Below are 17559 nucleotides of genomic sequence, written 5' to 3'. Positions count from 1 at the left end.
CTGCTCCCCTTAAAAACCAGCCCCTCCTGGTGAGATCCACAGCGAACAGCAGGCATTAGCATCACAGAGCTTGCCTGTCTCCAGGACAGGCCTCCCTTATAGCCTGGCCTCAGCCCCGAGAGACCCGACTTTAATGACTCCCTCCCCAGGCCCCACGCTATCTCACACTCAGCACGCTTATCTTGTGCTCCCTGCAGGTATTGAGACTCCAGGTTGGGTGGGTCAGGCCTCCAGCAGCCATCCACCATGGTGGTGGCACACTCTGCTGCCACCGCTACCACCACACCTGCTGCCACGGTCACAGCCACTGTCGTGATGACCACAGCCACCATGGACCTGCGGGACTGGCTGTTTCTCTGTTATGGGCTCATTGCCTTCCTCACGGAGGTCATCGATAGCACCACCTGCCCATCAGTGTGCCGCTGTGACAATGGCTTCATCTACTGCAATGACCGGGGACTCACATCCATCCCCTCAGACATCCCCGACGATGCCACCACCCTCTACCTACAGAACAACCAGATCAACAATGCGGGCATCCCTCAGGACCTCAAGACCAAGGTCAAGGTGCAGGTCATCTACCTGTATGAGAATGACCTGGACGAGTTCCCTATCAATCTCCCCCGCTCCCTGAGAGAGCTGCATCTGCAGGACAACAATGTGCGCACCATCGCCAGGGACTCTTTGGCTCGCATCCCGCTGCTGGAGAAGCTGCACCTGGACGACAACTCCGTTTCCACCGTGAGCATCGAGGAGGATGCTTTTGCTGACAGCAAGCAGCTCAAGCTGCTTTTCCTGAGCCGGAACCACCTGAGCAGCATCCCGTCAGGGCTGCCCCACACGCTGGAGGAACTGAGGCTAGATGACAACCGCATCTCTACCATCCCCCTGCACGCATTCAAGGGTCTCAACAGCCTGCGGCGCCTGGTTCTGGATGGCAACCTGCTGGCCAACCAGCGCATTGCCGACGACACCTTCAGCCGGCTGCAGAACCTCACGGAGCTGTCGCTAGTACGGAACTCGCTGGCTGCCCCGCCCCTTAATCTGCCCAGCGCCCACCTGCAGAAGCTCTACCTGCAGGACAATGCCATCAGTCACATTCCCTACAACACCCTGGCCAAGATGCGGGAGCTGGAGAGGTTGGACCTGTCCAACAACAACCTCACCACGCTGCCTCGGGGCCTGTTTGATGACCTGGGGAACCTGGCACAGCTGCTTCTCAGGAACAACCCCTGGTTCTGTGGCTGTAACCTCATGTGGCTGAGGGACTGGGTGAGGGCACGGGCTGCAGTGGTCAATGTGCGGGGCCTCATGTGCCAGGGCCCTGAGAAGGTCCGGGGCATGGCCATCAAAGACATCACCAGCGAGATGGATGAGTGCTTTGAGGCGGGGTCACAGGGCGGTGCTGCTAATGCAGCCGCCAAGACCACAGTCAGCAACCATGCCTCTGCCACCACACCCCAGGGCTCTCTGTTTACCCTCAAGGCCAAGAGGCCAGGACTGCGCCTCCCAGACTCCAACATTGACTACCCCATGGCCACTGGCGATGGCGCCAAGACATTGGTCATCCAGGTGAAGCCACTGACGGCAGACTCTATCCGAATCACATGGAAGGCCATGCTACCCGCCTCTTCTTTCCGGCTCAGTTGGCTACGTCTGGGCCATAGCCCGGCTGTGGGCTCTATAACAGAGACCCTGGTGCAGGGGGACAAGACAGAGTACTTGCTGACAGCACTGGAGCCCAAGTCCACCTACATCATCTGTATGGTCACCATGGAGACTGGCAACACCTACGTGGCCGATGAGACACCTGTGTGTGCCAAGGCAGAGACAGCAGATAGCTATGGCCCTACCACCACGCTCAACCAGGAACAGAATGCTGGCCCTATGGCGGGGCTGCCCCTGGCTGGGATTATTGGTGGTGCCGTGGCTCTTGTATTTCTCTTCCTGGTCCTGGGAGCCATTTGCTGGTACGTGCACCGGGCTGGCGAGCTGCTGACCCGAGAGAGGGTCTACAACAGGGGCAGCAGGAGGAAGGACGACTACATGGAGTCAGGGACCAAGAAGGATAACTCCATTCTAGAAATCCGTGGCCCAGGACTGCAGATGCTACCCATCAACCCGTACCGCTCCAAAGAGGAGTACGTGGTGCACACCATATTTCCCTCCAATGGCAGCAGCCTCTGCAAGGGTGCCCACACTATTGGCTATGGCACCACACGAGGCTACCGGGAAGCGGGCATCCCTGATGTGGACTACTCCTACACATGAAGCTGGCCGCCCGCGCCGCACCGCACCGGTGTGTCACGTGGCTCTGTCTAGCCCACTGCAACACCAGGAGCCAGGAAGAGAAACTCCACAGTGACCTTCCAAACAGAAAGCAAAGTTTGGGGAGGGTTGGTGATTTTGCAGAACACCACAGTGGGGTTAAAAAAAAAAAAAACATAGAAGCCAGGAAGGGGATTCAGCATTGTTGGAGATGTAATTTATACCAGAACATGAGCGTTAAAGACTAAATATCTCGCAGGAAGGGTTGGGTTGGGTTGGGACTTTTTTTTTTCTTGAACCAGATTGATGCTACCTGTACAACATTTGTATTCACCTCGAGCTCCATTCAGGGCCAGCAGAGAGAAGCCGATAACAAACACGTGACGGCACGGAGCCCCACCCCCATCCCCACCCCCAAGCAACTGTCCTTGTGGATGCTCACGGGTGACAACTCAGTGAAAGGTTTTCAGGTTCCTCACAAAAGAGCCAGGGGAGGAAAAAGACTTTGCTCTGGAGACAGTGGCCTGGAATCTCTTCCCTGGTCTTTCCTGTGCCGTTTCCTTCCCAGATCTACAGAAATATGACGTTCTCCGAGATACTCTCCCAACAATACCATAGTCAATTAAAAGAAAAATAAGTCAAACTTTTCCTTCCAGTGCTGAGCACTTCGGTTCCATCCACCGGACTCTGCAGAAAGCTCTGAGGAAAGCAAACTGGAGCTCTCTCTGCCGCGTGGAGGTGCGTCTGTCTGCCCACCCATGGCCGTGTCCTGTGTCTCAGTACGGATGGGTAGACAGAGCTGCGTGTCTGTCCTCTCAGCACTTCCTGGGTCAGTCCTTGACATTTCCTCAGACAATAGAATTGCAAAAATCTTGCTTTCTCCTAGAAATCATTGAGTAAGTAGAGTGTGTGGAGGTGGAGGGGAGGTGCCTCAGTCCAGGTGGTAGGAAAGAGATCCTGTGTCAGCCAGCCCAGAGCCGGGCCACTCCCCTTTCTGGTACCAAGAAAAGCTTTCCTTGATGACCAGTGCCCTCATCTGTCCCTCCCCCAATAGATGCTGTCCCCACAATAGTGTTTACTCTTTCTCCTGGGACAGGTAATTTATAAACAGGAACTGTTTATACACACACATCAGCTGGCTAGACCTATTGGAGTTTCCATGGCTGTCCAAATAAAGCCCAGAAAAAAAGAAAAAAATTTTCAGAAAAGCGCTGGGAGACATCAGCATACACACACACACACACACACACACACACACACACACACACACACACATGCACAATCTCAGCTATAACCACACTAGGGGCTCTGTTCTCAAGAGGGGAAAATCAGATTTCTTTGTATAAAAAAAAATCAACCTCCAAAAGGGTACTGACCGGGCCCTCAGAAGAGCTAAGATTTTATTCCCTCTCTGTGGAATCAATGTCGTTATCATTTATCAACTGACACCACAGTGTGGTGAGCCATGAGATTAAAACCATGATAAAATAATGACAGCAAATCCGGAAAGGAGGGAAGAGCGGTGCCTGGGGTTCTGATGTCTGCTTCGTCCTGTACTTGGGGAGCCCGGGTCACCATCTGTCAATGCATCGCTTTGCCCTGCACCGGGGGAAAATAGTCATCAAAGGGAAGGCACTGCTCTGAGGGCAGCCGGATGAGAAGGGGTCCAGCTCCTGATACTGATGTTTTCAAAAGACCTCTGCCACTCCATCCAAAGCAAAGGCAGGAAGAAAAGCCAGGCAGCTGCCCAAAGTGTACCTGGTGGGGCATCTGCTTGCTGGACATTAAAGAGCCAACTAGCCCGTCAGTGAAGAGATGAGATAGAAAGAAATGGACCCGGCAGGTGCCTCAGAGTAGTGGAAAGAGGCACAGGCTCCTGATCTTAGCCCAAGGGGTCATCACACCAAATGGAGACCCCCAACCCACCAGCCCCAGGGAACGGCCAAGGGGTATGGACACGGATCACTCCAGAGGAGACCTTTCTTCCTCTTCATCCCAAGTCATTTTTCCCACATAATGAGGTCAAGAGAGAAATGTTCCTGAGCCCCAGATTCAGGTCTGTATAAACATGCACCCTGGAGCCCTGTGGTCCCCAGTGACCCTAATGATGCCCTAGTCCTGGCAGGCTCAGAGGAGACCCATCTGTAAGGAACAGGTATGTGAGGGAGAGTCCCAGATGCTGAACAAGGCATCGAGGGCACCGTGCCAGCTTCCCCAGGGCCGCAGGGAAATCAAACTCCACGTCCTCACCCCTACCTTGCACCTGTAACTTGCCCTGTCTGATACGCTTTCATGCCCCCCTTCCTTGTTTCCTGCTCCAGGAAGGGTCTGGTGGCCAAATGCTTGAAACACCTGGGCTGTGGTAAATCTCTTCCCCCACCACACAGAATAAGCCTTGGCAGTCACAGGCAGAATGTCAAAGATTGAGGACCAGTCTAAGGGGCTTACTCCAGATTACACCTAGTTGGACAGCCCAAGGCTGGCATTGCCCCCTAACGAGCCCTGGATGCTGATCAGAGTGAACACTGCCCAGCCATGGCCCTGCAGCCCCTCCAATAGCCCTTCCTGTGCCATTCCACCCCTGCTGGTCCTATCATTTTCCCAGTACCCTTTATTCTGTGTGTATTGGGGATGGAATAACACTGGAGACTAAATCCAGGGCCTAGCCATGCAAGGCAAACACCCCACCACTGTGCTGCATCCCCAGAACTGCACTTGGAGGCATCCTTTCAGAAAGCCCCCAAGTGTGACCTTTGTCCCAGTTCTCCAAAGGAGAAAAGGAACCTGGCTTCTGGCCTCACAATACAATAGAAGAGGCTCAGGGCACCCAGCCTTTCTACCCTCAGAAGTGAGGGAGGCCAGGGTTGGCACTGGACGGCCAATGGGATGCTGTCCGTGTGCAGCTGACATTTCCATAGGGAAGTCTGTGGCTGGCCAGCCTGACCCTCACAGTTTCTAACCAGCCAGAACAACCTCCATGGCCTCAGCTCTGGGGAGTGTATTTTGTGGCATTTAAGGCAAGTTTAAACTAAAAAAACCCAGTGACACTTCTTTGGCTAAGTGGTTTACCCTTCGTGGTAATTAGATGCAGCGATTGGAATCTCTTTTTCTATTACATGGCAATTTTACTTTAAATTTCCTCTTTAAAAAAAAAAAAAGAAAGAAAGAGAAAAAAGCGGGGAAGAAAAGGCAAGGAAGGAGAGAGGCATCAGGGCCAGGGGCATTTGCATTTTGCGAATGAAGCCTCTGGTAGGCTCAGCTCAGGCGTGCGGCCCAACGTATGGAATGCTTAAGAGATTACTAAGAATAAAATCTATTAATTAGTCATCCTCAATTCCGCAGACATGACGTGAATCCAAAGCTCCCTTCCTTCCCTCATCTGCATCCTCTTCCTGAGGAAGCCTCCATCTTCCCTGAAAGGCTGCCTCCTGGCCTGCCTCCCCCTCAGTGCCGCTCAGCCTTGGCCCTGTGTGGCGGATCCTGACCTAGAGAACAGGTGTGGGGACACTGCACTGTCCTGCCCTGAGCCATGCTGGCAGGGAGGGGACAGCCTTGGGAAGACAGCTGAGGAGTTCAGCCTTCCCTCCCTGGGTCCATGCCCCCATGCTCTCTCCCCCGTGCTCCCTGCCCTGTGCTCCATGCCTCTCCTTCCATCTCAAAACTCCTTTCCCAGAGTTCCCAGTAGGTAGCTGCCCAGCTCAGCCCCAGTGAGGGAGCCAGGAGCATGGTATACAGATGCGAGCTTCCATCTCTAAAGTGAGGGTGTCTGGGGCAGATTCTTGCTTCATGAAGACCCTGTGAGAGCAACCTCTCTGTGCTGAGTCTGGAAGGTTCTAATGGGCTCAGGGCAGTGGGGGAGGGGGGGGGACACCGGTGCTGGGTAGGAAGAGGCAGTGTGGACTCTGAGTCCACAGAAGGGATGAGCAGTGTGTCTGGAATAGCCTGCCAACCTGAGCTTCCTCCCTCACTGCCCCTGGCAAGAGAGTAGGAAACAAAAGTCAGAGCCAGACTGAGGACCCTTCTCACCCAACCCCCCACAGGCCAGCCCTCTTAAGACATCTGCTTTCCACTGAGCACACCAGGGAGGGGGCCAAAGCTTCCGAGCCTCTTGCTTATGAAAAATACAACAAGGGAAACTGGGTGCAGCAGCCGGGAAGCTATGCAGAGGCAGCAGGGACAGGCTCGAGTGGGCATGGTGGCCTGAGTCCCCCACGGACCAGATGACATGTCAAGGCCAGGGTCTGGGCTGCAGGCCTCTCATGAACCACGTTCTCTCTCACACAGACAGTGGCGCAGGTGACAGCAGCTGATGCTGAGGCTGGATAGGTGCCAGGGTGAGCACTAGCAAGCAATTCACAGGCTTTCCAGAGAGCAGAGCAAGGAAGCTTTTTTTTTTTTTTTTTTTTTGGTAAGGAGGATAAAAAGGCTCAAAAATGCAAATCATTACCGTTTACATCCAAGCGAGTCTGCTAAATTGATTAGAAGAGATTAAACTCCTTGGAGGTGAAGGGAAAGGGGGATTTTTTTTGTGGGTTATGAACCTACCCCAAGTGGCAGCCCACACAGCAGGCATTTTCCGGGTCTGGATGGGAGGGGGTAGCAGCTGTTCCTGCCTAGCGCCCTGAGGAGCTGGCATCTCTAAGGACTGAATAAATTGAATAGCTGGGGCCAGGGCCATGGGAACAGAAAGGGTCACTGTTGCCAGGACAGGTCATACAGTCCCTGGGCAGTCTCTGATCCTGTTACCTAGGGTCAGTCTGTCTTGAGAGATGGCAAGCCACATCTGGATCAAAGGAAGCAGCCTGCGCCATTGCTTGGAGAGTAAGACTCCAGAGCCATGAGACGTCCTGTATCCTTATGCTGGGGACCTGCTGCTCTCTGGGGTCAGAGAAAGAGTGAGGCCAGCTGTAAAGAAAACCCTGAAGGTCAGGAGAGAGAAGCTGGGCCCAACAAAGGAAGCAGACGGTGGCCTGTGCGTCCCATGAAGCACCCAAGCGTTATCTGAGGATGTGACCCACAGCTCTACAGCCTGAGCTAAGGCCTGGGTCTTTGTCTAGAAGATTCCGGTTCCCACGCTTGCTTTATCACAACCTCCAGGACAGGATGTACAAAGACATCCTTCCCCAGTCTGTGCTCAGCAGGTACTGAGGGACACTGACAAGACACATGCTGGGCTCAGCACTGCACGCCCCAGGATGTCCCTGGACCTGTTCCCTCCAGCCCAGCTGCCTCACACCCAGGAGTAACTATAGTCTCAACACTGCCTGCCAGCCAGTCCGTCCATCACAGCCAGCTGATGGTGCCTGGGGCTCTCTTGGAATGCTCACCAGTTTTTAGGCATTTACCGATTCTTTTGAAGTGTCCCAATCATTTATGTGAAATATCCACATTGGCTTCTTTTAAAACAACTGGCAAAATGGCTCCCTTTCTCTCCTCCCGCCTTTCTTTTTTTCCCTTTTTCTCCACCCCACTCCCACCCCTGATGTTTTGAGTCTGGCACTGGACTTCTGATGCCCCATGCTACCTCCTTTAATTTTTTTTTTTTTTTTTTTTGAGACAGGGTCTCACATAACCCAGGTTGGCTTCGAACCCTTTATGTAGCTAAGAATACCATAAATTTCTGATCCTCCTGTCTCTACCTCTTTTAGATTTTAATGTATTTCCCCCCTGATTCTGGGAATTTCATTGTCCCTGGGGCTACTCCTATCATGAGGGGCTTGCAGAGTGTGCCACACGAGGAAAGGGCACCAACTCTCTCCATGTCTCTCTTGACCCGTGTGCAGACAGCTTTCTAGCCTGGGGCTGCTCCTGCTCCTGGAAGCCACTCTGGGCTCTCTGAAACCACTGTCAGAATTCCTTGCTGCTGAGAGGTCCAGCTTGTGCCAGGAGGGAATTGTGGGTATGTGGTGGGCACTGTGCCTAGCAGGCGGGTGGATCAGCCCCGGCTTCACACAGCCCCACTCCCAAAACAGAGTCACCATCAAGTCAACTTAGCAGTAGTTTGGTTTCCCTACCCACACACCTGGGAACCGAGGACCAGCAGGGGACCTGGAACCCCTTACCACCTTCTCTTCCCACCTGCCATCTGTCTATTCATGGGAAAGGCCTGAGGGCTGGCAGTGAGGGTCCTTCTGTCCTGCACCTGGCTGGTGGTCTGGCCAGGAGAGGGTCTCGCCTGGGAAACTCCTCCCAGAAGCCTCTGGCCCTGCTTTGCTTCGGGATTGGTGTATCTCTAGCAGATGGGAAATGAAGATTCAGTGAGATCTGGCAGCACCACAGCCTGAATGGGTGACTCAGTTTCCCTTCTCCAAGATTTGCATCAAGTAGGTGAGGGGGGTTGGCAGAAAACTAGAGAGACCCAGGAGGGCGGGGTATAAGAAACAAGATCCAAGGCAACAGCCTGTCATGCCTGCCACCCCTGCAGAGTCCCCGCACCCCAGCCACCCGCCTGGAGGAACTAATCAGACTTTCTCTTCAAGACAGAAAAACAAGCACGACATGAACCGACAATCAAAGCCGCAGCAGGCCCGGGGCTGCCGCTGCTCATTCCCCCAGGGGCCCATGGTTCCAAACAGCTCTCAACCTGCCTTAGATGGAAGGCGAGGTAGCAGGTCCCCCGCCCCTTACCCGTCTTGTGACCAGTCCCATCTCTGAAGGTTCTGGGCACAAAGTGGGGAAGCCCTACCCACAAAACCCCAAAGTAGCCTTAGGCATTTCCCCCCAGTCCAGCATGACCGTCTGAGAATGGCTTTAACCAATAAGCCACTTGGGTATCTAGGGTATAGTGTAAAAGTGAGGACCTGGTTCCTCCAGCCCCTCCAGTGAGACTGAGGGTTGTCAGGAGGAAAACACGGGCCCAGTAGAGGAGGCTCATCTGAGAGAAAAAGGGGGAGATCTGGAGGCTGGGAGTCAACCAATCAGGCTCTGCAGACCTGTGCTTGTGCTAGCTGGTGCCACCAGCAGGTGTGAGCAAGGAAGGCAAAGGTACAGGGCTGCTTCAGAGGACCCCTCTCCTGACCTGACGTAAGCACTGCAGAGTGGGGGCTTTGGCAGAGCTCTCCTCCCGGGATACAAAGGATGCCTGTTGGTATTGCCAAGTAAGGGAGAACAGGTATTGGGAAGGATAGCCTGGTCCCCAGTTCTGAGGTGGCCATGGCCAACCTCTGGGGATGCTAAAGGTGGGCTGCCTACCCAGACCAAGGCAATGAGGCAGACCCTGAACTGCCCATGTTCCAAGCTCTGCTTCAGCCAGACTAGGACCCCTGAAGCCTGTTGGATGCTCACCCCTCTCTTTTTCTCTGAAGGGCGGAACGGTCTGGGGGGAGGGGTCTGAGTACCCCCTTCAGGCAGCAGCTGCAGCTGGGAACTGGCAGGCAGATGGAGGTCCTGCTCCCTGGAAGGCCTGGCTACACCCAGCCTCATGGCCCACCTGCTTCACTCCGACTCTACCACTAGACAAGGGTTTTTCAGAAAATGGCGACACAAACACCCCACCACCACCACGACAACAACACAAACCAAAGTGCACTCCAAACCGCCCTTTGGCCTCCTTCAATGTAGGTGCCTTGAAACTTCAATGTTGAGATGAATGTGACTAATTAATTGGTCCTATTTTCTGTTTGTCTGTTTCATATAAAATGTCCAAGTCCACCTGCCTTGTCCTTTCTTGAAATAAATAGAAAGATTTAAATTTTACAGTCATCTCTGCTGCTGACTGTGGGCTCAGCAGCCCAGCGCATCAGGAGCTAGGTGTCTCAAATGTTCTTCCTGAACAATCTCAGGCCTGGTTTGGGGGTCGTGGGGAGTCGCTTTGCTGTTGGGGGTCCACTGGCAGGTGGGGTAGCAGCCTGAGCAGAGACTCTTGGGTTTGATACATTTCCTGGGCAGAATCTGCTGAAGAGCCAGGTACGATGGCACCTGTAGCCCCAGCACTTGGGAAGTGGAGCAGGAAGATCAGGAGTTCAAGGTCATCCATGGCGACGTAAGGAGTTTGAGCACAACCTAAACCTAAACTACTTGAGACCTTGTTGCAGGGGGAGCAAAGAGAAAAAAGCCAAAACAAGACAACTAAAAAGAATCTGTAATGACCAGGAAAGGGGGCTTGGAACAGGGGGGACAGCTCAGCAGAAGCTTAAGTCAGCCATGTAGGGCAGCCCCCTGACACGTGCAGACGTGGGGAGGGTCTTCACTGGAAGAGTTATTAATAAAAGCTGAGGATTATTCCCTAAGAGGCTCTGGCATCCACGTGGGCACCCAGATAAGAGCAGAACTGCCCAGCCTGGCATTTGGGAGCATGTGCTTGCCCCACCGGTGACCCTCGCATTCAGCCCCTGAAGATGTCCCTTGTTCCCTGCTCATGCCCACCACATCCACAATGTCAGGGTCTCTCACATGGGGGGGGGAGAGAGAAGAAATTATTTTCACGAGAACAGCAGCAATTCCTTCGAAGTTTAAGATAAAGCGAGAACTCATTACTCCTCCTTAGATCTGCTCTCACATCTCAGGGGGGGTTAATGAGTTTCCCCTTATATTCCAAGGAAGCAGTTGTTTCTCCACGGGCCTTGGTGGCTGGTAGCCCCTGCAGAGATGACCTTGGGTACTCTGGCCCCACAGATGCCTCTCCTGTCCTCCATTGACTTCACCTCCCATCGTGCTAGGGGCAGGAACTGATCAAGGGGGAACACTCCATCGGGCAGCACTCAACATGACTTTTAGGGGCCAGATCAAGGTGGGTGGATTCTGAGTTCTAAGGAGATGCTTGGGTGTTTCGGAGGGCTGCCTCCCATTCTCTCCTGAGGTAGCTTTCTTTTCTGAGGCTGCTGTGGAGACTTCCTAGAAAATGGCTAGCCAGCCAGTTAGGCAGAGAGTTATTGAGGGCCTACTATGTGCTAGGGCTAGGGATACAGTCTTCCCTTCCTAGAAGCAGGGTGCTGGGGATTCTTAAGGAGTGAGGTAGGGAAGCCCTGGCTGGGCTGGGAGACCCCTAAGGAGGCAGGTTCCCATTGAAGGCGTTTCTGCAGATGGAGATGGAGAGTTTGGCCCCATTCACCACCTGAGGCAAGAACGGGAGACAAGTTCAGTTCTGGTCTCTTCTGAACGGGGCTGGCACTGCCAAGCTGCCCCCGCCCCGACTACTCCTTGGAGAATTCCCTGGCAGGCTCTGCCTTATCTCGAGTCCCCAAACCCCAACCCAGCCCACAGTCTGCTGACTGTACTCCACAGCACAGTGACACCTAGGACAACACCCCAAACCTAAAGGGGCTCAAAGCTCCCCAAGGCAGGGAAGAGGGTTGCGTTCTCAAGCGGTTCCCAGACCAACTGCTAACAGAAGCTCAAGAGAAGGGCTGCTGGTCACCACCAGCCAATCAGCCCAAGGCCTCATCTTTCCCAAAGAAGTCACTGAACCGCTTATCACTCTAGGATGGGGGCTGGTGTCCAGTAAGGACCGAATGGCACACAGGCAGGTGGATCTCTTGAGTTGGAGGACCGCCTGGTCTACAGTGTGAGTTTCAGGACAGCCAGGACTAGACAGAGAAACCCTGTCTCAAAAAAGAAGAGAAGGAGAAGGAGCAGAGCCAGAGCCAGAGCCAGAATGGCTGCCTTGCAGCCAAGGGCAACCCAAGGTCCTGAACTCCTGTGTAACGCTCCCTGCTCCACTGTTTGGTTCGACGCTAAACTAAAAGTTCTCATTTCAAGTCTCTTGCCCTCATCCTCCTAACACTGGATTCTAGAACCTTCCCTTCCCCTGCTCCTTCTTCCTAGACAGGGAGACCTACCTGGTTTCCCTGGATTGTGGCATCCCTGGACATATGGCATCCAAACCTATGAAAGTCCCAACACCCCAAGCCACCGCCCCATGACCATGTCCTGTGGTGGACTCCTAGCACCCTGTTTAGGAAAGCCCTGACCCATCGGAGGCCACTCCCCTATCCATGAAACAATGTAGGTATTTCTGGTACTGCTGGTCTACTTTAAGCAAGTCCAAACCATCTGTGCTCCCCAAGCCATGCCCCAGCCGCCTCCCTGCCCTCTTCCGCCCATGTCAATTCTCAGTGCTGACACAGCCAACTCCCCTTGGCCTCTGTGTCCTGCCTCTCCAAAGGACCCACTATTCCTGCAGCAAAGTAAATAGGCTCTCTCCGCGCTAACTGACAGCGCAAATGAAATCTTGCGCTCCCCCCCTCAGAGATTTACAGGGGAAGTGAAATCTTATTTGCACCGCTGCCAAGCCGGGGCCGCGATGAAATTATGCCTCGAGAAGAGACCCGGCCGGTTCCTCGCGGAAGCTGCTGCATCAGAGATGGGCTTATTAAAAGCCACGGTGGCCACATTTCAACCTGTTTCAGGTGTTAAGTAATTTACTGCCACCCAGAATTCAGTGACAGGTTTTTATCATTTTTATTTCCATGATGCAGGCAGATACCCCAAGAGACCCCTGCTTAGTGTGCCTCCCACCTCCCCCACCCTGGCACACCAGTGGGAAACGGGGTGAGAGTACAACCACAGTGGCATCAGATAGCCCTACTCCCCCCAGGGCATCACCAAGGCTCAGCATTACTGGAAGGGGAAGGAAGCATCTAAGAGCACCTCACACACAGTCAGGTCCCATCCATCCCCAGAGCCCTCAGGAGGCTCTCTGAAGGCCGCAGGAGCATTGGCTGCATTGGCCCTTTCTGTCTCAAGCCAGCACACGATCAACTGGTCTTTGCTGAGCAACTGTTGTGTGTCAGTCTTTGCTTGGCCAGAGCACATAGCTGCCAAGGGGCCCCCGTGTCACATAGGGTCACTTTCTACCCATTACTATCCAATAAATATTCCTGATAGTTAATGAAAACCTCTGGGCTGGGGATGTGGCTTGGTTGGTAGAGTGCTTGCCCAGCGTTTACAAAGCCCTGGGTTCAATCCCCAGAACTGCATAAATGGGAGTGTAGATGCATCTGTGATCCCACTCGGGAGGAGGAAGCAGAGGAGTTGGGAGTTCAGGGTCCTTCTCAGCCACATACAGAGCTCTAGGCTACCCTCGACTACATGAGATCCTGCCTCCAAGGTAATAGTAATTTAAGTAAATATTCCTGGGCGGAGACGCTTCGTGGTAAGGCGTTTGTTTAAATGAGCAAAGCCCTGGGCTCAATCCCCAGTAAAAGGAAAATGCCATTGGTGTCCACCAGTCTTCCTGTGGAGACTCTGAGAGAGAGGGTTGGGGAGGCAGAACCCAACCACACCAGTCATCTGTTCCCTCCCCGTCATCCACCGGACCTCTCCAGGCCAGAGCAGCCGGTATAGGAGGACCTCAGCCCCTCACTGTCCTGGAGAACATCCAGTTTTTCCCCTTCAACCTCCCTGTACTGGTGGGGAATGCAGGGGCTCCTGTGTTCCAAGGAGAACAGGGATCAAAGGAGCACCGGGTGGGAAGCAGCCCCGTGTGTGTCCCCTGTCTCAGTGTGCTGGGTGAGGACTATTTGATGCCTGCAGGCTGTGGGGGATTAGGCCTATTACAGAGGCTCGGAGGTTTATCCAATGCCTTTTCCAACGCCCCCTTTCTCCACCTGTTTTCATATACTCCAAGAAGACCAAGGGGAATCTTCAAAGTCCAGACTGAGCCAAGAGCAGAAATTCTTTAATTAGCTTTCTCTTGGATTGGGGCCCTGGCGAATGGATTAGTCATGGTGGGGGGCAGGAGGAAGGGATCCGAGTCCTCTTTAAAGCGGAGATTACAAGCCTGAGGTGAAGGACCCTGGGGGCGGTCTCTGGGGACAGGAAGGCTCCCGAGTGGGCCCTCCCCAGCCAGCAGCTCCCGGAGAGTTGGCAGATGGAAGCGCCAGCAAAAGGATGGAGGCATTCTCTCCTGAGCCCTGCTGTCTTCAGGAGGCTGGTGTGAGAGACTTCTGACGTAGCCCAGGCTGTGTGCCTGAGCCTCCTAATGAGTGTGTGCCTCTTCCCCATGTGACCATTCAGATTTCTAACTTCATAATTAGAGGGGATTTCCTAAAGGGGCACCCATCTGTGAGAGGCAAAGCAGCAGGCCTGATGGTGCCAGGCGCCTGGCATCTGTCACCATGTGTCACCACATCACACCCCCAAGGCAGCGTGACACAGTTGCTGTGCTTATTCTCACTATAAGCAGGTGCCTTTCGTGTTGTTGATCTGTTTTGTTTTTGAGATGGAGTCTCATATATCCCAGGCTGGCCTCAAACTCAATAAAGTAGCAGCAGCTGGCCTTGAACTCCTGATCTTGCTGCATCTTCCCGAGTACTGAGTCCCAGGGGTGCACTACCACGCCTAGTTTATCCTTGCAGTACTAAGGATCGAACTCAGGACTTAACCTATGCTAGGTAAGCACTCTACCAACTGAACTACGGCCCCAGCCCTTATTCCTGTTCTAAAAGGGGTGCGGTTCCACCCCTAGCCTTGTATAAACCAGGAGTGGAAGTGTCTGTCTGTGATTTACTCAGTAGGGGGAAGCAGGAGAATCAGAAATCCAGGGTCATCCTCAGCTACATACAGAATGCTAGACCAGTCCTATCTAAAAAGACATAACTAATCTTCATAATATTATTATTATTGGCCCCAGGTTCTGCAGCTTGCTCAAGGCCTCAGTAATTGACGTTGACTCAGGAGACAGCTATTGAAGCAGGTGTCTCCCATGGACCTGAACTCTGGCCCATAGGAAGCCTTTCCACCACCATAACTTAGTGCCTGTGTTATGGCCCAGGCAGAAGTTAGAGTTGGGTACCAGTTAGAGGTAGCGGCGTTGAAATGGCCCCATGCCCTTCACGTGAGAGAGGAAGGTGGCATCTGCCACAGTCTGAGGCTCTAAGGAGAAGCCTGGCTGGAGGCTAGGGTCACAGATGTGGGTGAGCTAAGAGAAGGGGGTTTGGTCTCAGGCTCTGTCTGAGCTCCAGGCTGGCAGCTCCCAAGCCCCGACTCTTCCACTGGCTTCTTTTTAAGGAGGTGTACCACACACCAGGTGGGTGGGTGGAAGATGATTCAAGTACAACAGATCCAGATTCCCCAGGACTGCCCATGGGAAGTGTGGGCTCCCCCATCAAGAGGAGCTCCACTGTGGCCAGGCCATGCTAGGCTCTACAGAGGACTCTGTAGGATGGGCTGGCAAGAAAAGGCACTGCCACCTGCCACCAGCTTTCTAGTGTGGTACAGAGGGATAAGCCACTTCTTCAGACTACCCACACACATAACACATGACTGTGTCACACTCTGGAGTATGCTGTATGGATCTTGTTTCCCATGATCCTCCACTGTAGCTCTGGCACCCCATGGAGCTGCTGGAGAAACAGGTCATAGCTGAATATGCAACTCACAAGAGAACATCTGACTCAGGTTAAGGGAAGTCCGTGTAGGACCTGGGAGACATTCAACGTAAGCCAGAAAGAAGTAGATACAAGAGTGCTCCTAGCCAGGGGAATGGCCCGTGTCAGAGCTGGAGGTGGGAGAGAATGTGCAGTCATAAAACCATCACGGCATGGCACACTGCAGTCCCTGACCTCAGGAAGCAACAGGATCAGATGTTCACGGTCAACATAGTGAGTCAGTTCTAAGCCAGCGTGGCTACATGAGAGCTTGTTTGAAAGGAAGAAAGGAAGGGAGGAAGGAGGGAGGGAAGTAAGGAGGGAGGGAGGGAGGAAGGAGGGAGGGAGGAAGGAGGGAAGGAAGATGAATTCTCTAGCTGTCTGTAATGGAGAGGACTAGAGAGAAGAGAGACAGAAAGAAGCAGGAATAGCTGGCAATGGCTTATAGCTACAGTCCCAGCAATCGAAAAAACCTGAGAATTGCCGCACATTTGAAGCCAACCTGAGCTACACAGTAAATCCAGGCCTAGCTGGGCTACAGAGTGAGAGCCTTTCTCAAAAACCAAGAACAGGGAGGGGGGCGTGGTGGCTCACGCCTTTAATCCCAGCACTCAGGAGGCAGAGGCAGGCGGGTTTCTGAGTTCGAGGCCAGCCTGGTCTACAAAGTGAGTTCCAGGACAGCCAGGGCTATACAGAGAAACCCTGTCTCGAAAAAAAACAAAAACAAACAAGAAAACCAAGAACACCACAGGCCAACAATGTAGTGGCAAACCTCTAATGCTGGCGCTTGGGAAGCAGAAGCAGAAGGATATCTGTGAGTTGGAGGCCAACCTGGCCTGGTCTATGTACTGAGCTCTAGGCCAGCCAGAACACACCCTGAGACTTGTCTCAAAATCAGAACAAAGCAGAGGAACCCGACTCATCCAACTCAAGGCCTGCTACATCCCACGTCCCTGAGTTAGCAGTGCTCCCCTGGTAAGCCGAAACCCAGAAGCAGCAACCATGCCCTTGAGGTAAGTCCTGGCCCAGAAGGACACTGGCCACAGCCCAGGAACAAGTAGGAGCTGGGGGTGGGGGTGGGGGTGGGGGTGGGGGTGGGGGTAGTTGAGTGGATAGGAACAAGCAGTTGTGGCGCTGATTCATACAAAAAGAAATGTTTGTTTTCAGACATGAAGACATGCATTAGTGAGCACCTACTATGTGCTGGTGTGAGCCATGAGTGGAGCATCACAGCTATTTCCCGAGACTGTGCCACACCTGCTTAAGTGGGTGTTCCCACAGCCATCTCCTTGGTGGGCGAAGAATGATGCTCTTTGTTTCAATTAGCCTTTTCTTGATTGCTGGCAAAATTCCGCCTCTCTTCACTTGTTTACTGGCCATTTGTTTTCCTCCTACCGGGAATCGGCAGTCCCCATCTTCCACACATTTTTCTTCTGGACTCGAAGTTTCCTTTTGCATATTCAGAGAGGAGTAGAGAAGCAGCCTTCTCCCAGGATGGGGAGAACATGGGAACCTCTCTGGGAGGGTCCTGGGTCCCAGAAACAGAGCCTGGGACCAACCCCCAGCCCCCTTCTCTTAGCTCACCCACACACATACCCCTAGCCTTCAGCCAGGCTTCTCTTCTTAGAGCCTCAGACTGCGGCAGATGCCACCTTCCTCTCTCACATGGAGGACATGGGGCCATTTCAACCCAGATACCTCTAACTGGTACCCAGCTCTAACTTCTACCAGGGAGAGTGTCCCTGCTGGATCTCCATCTCTGCCTAGCTCCTAACTCTGCCAGAAGATAAGGGGCTTTCTGCAGGTGGAGGCCCCGCCAGGCCTACATCTTGCATGGCAAGGGCTTATTTGTTGCTTACTGAAAAGGCTCACTGCCAGTGGCTGGCTGGATATCCTGGGTGGCGCTCAGTGGGAGCAGCAGAAACTGGGCATTAAGGATAGAGAGGTTTGCATGGCCCCAGGGACCAACTGACAAAAGGGGCCA

General features: G+C 53.5%; 2 protein-coding genes and 1 non-coding gene across 8 annotated transcripts in view; 1 reads left to right on the top strand and 2 right to left on the bottom strand.

The window, feature by feature from the left end:
- The window catches only part of Flrt1 (fibronectin leucine rich transmembrane protein 1), a 78720-nt gene extending 68757 nt beyond the window's left edge, over nt 1–9963 (top strand). For 3 of the 4 annotated variants that reach the window (XM_006527170.4, XM_006527169.3, XM_006527171.4), the window contains one exon: nt 198–9963. In XM_006527170.4, the coding sequence (XP_006527233.1) occupies nt 247–2271 (2025 nt within the window). In that variant the 5' untranslated portion in view covers nt 198–246 and the 3' untranslated portion in view covers nt 2272–9963. The remainder of the gene's footprint in view (nt 1–197) is intronic. The other variant, NM_201411.2, reaches the window with a different exon arrangement.
- Macrod1 (mono-ADP ribosylhydrolase 1) overlaps nt 1–17559 on the bottom strand; it is a 141335-nt gene that overhangs the window by 100636 nt on the left and 23140 nt on the right. The gene's annotated exons all lie outside the window — the stretch shown is intronic.
- Nucleotides 5385–16210, bottom strand: 5730409K12Rik. The gene has a single exon (XR_105990.5). It is a non-coding gene; the product is annotated as an RIKEN cDNA 5730409K12 gene (transcript).

The sequence above is a fragment of the Mus musculus genome, chromosome 19 (assembly GCF_000001635.26).
Source record: "Mus musculus strain C57BL/6J chromosome 19, GRCm38.p6 C57BL/6J".
Lineage (NCBI taxonomy): Eukaryota > Metazoa > Chordata > Mammalia > Rodentia > Muridae > Mus > Mus musculus.
The sequence above is the reverse complement of the archived record's forward strand: the minus strand, read 5'-3'. Positions and strand labels throughout refer to the sequence as shown.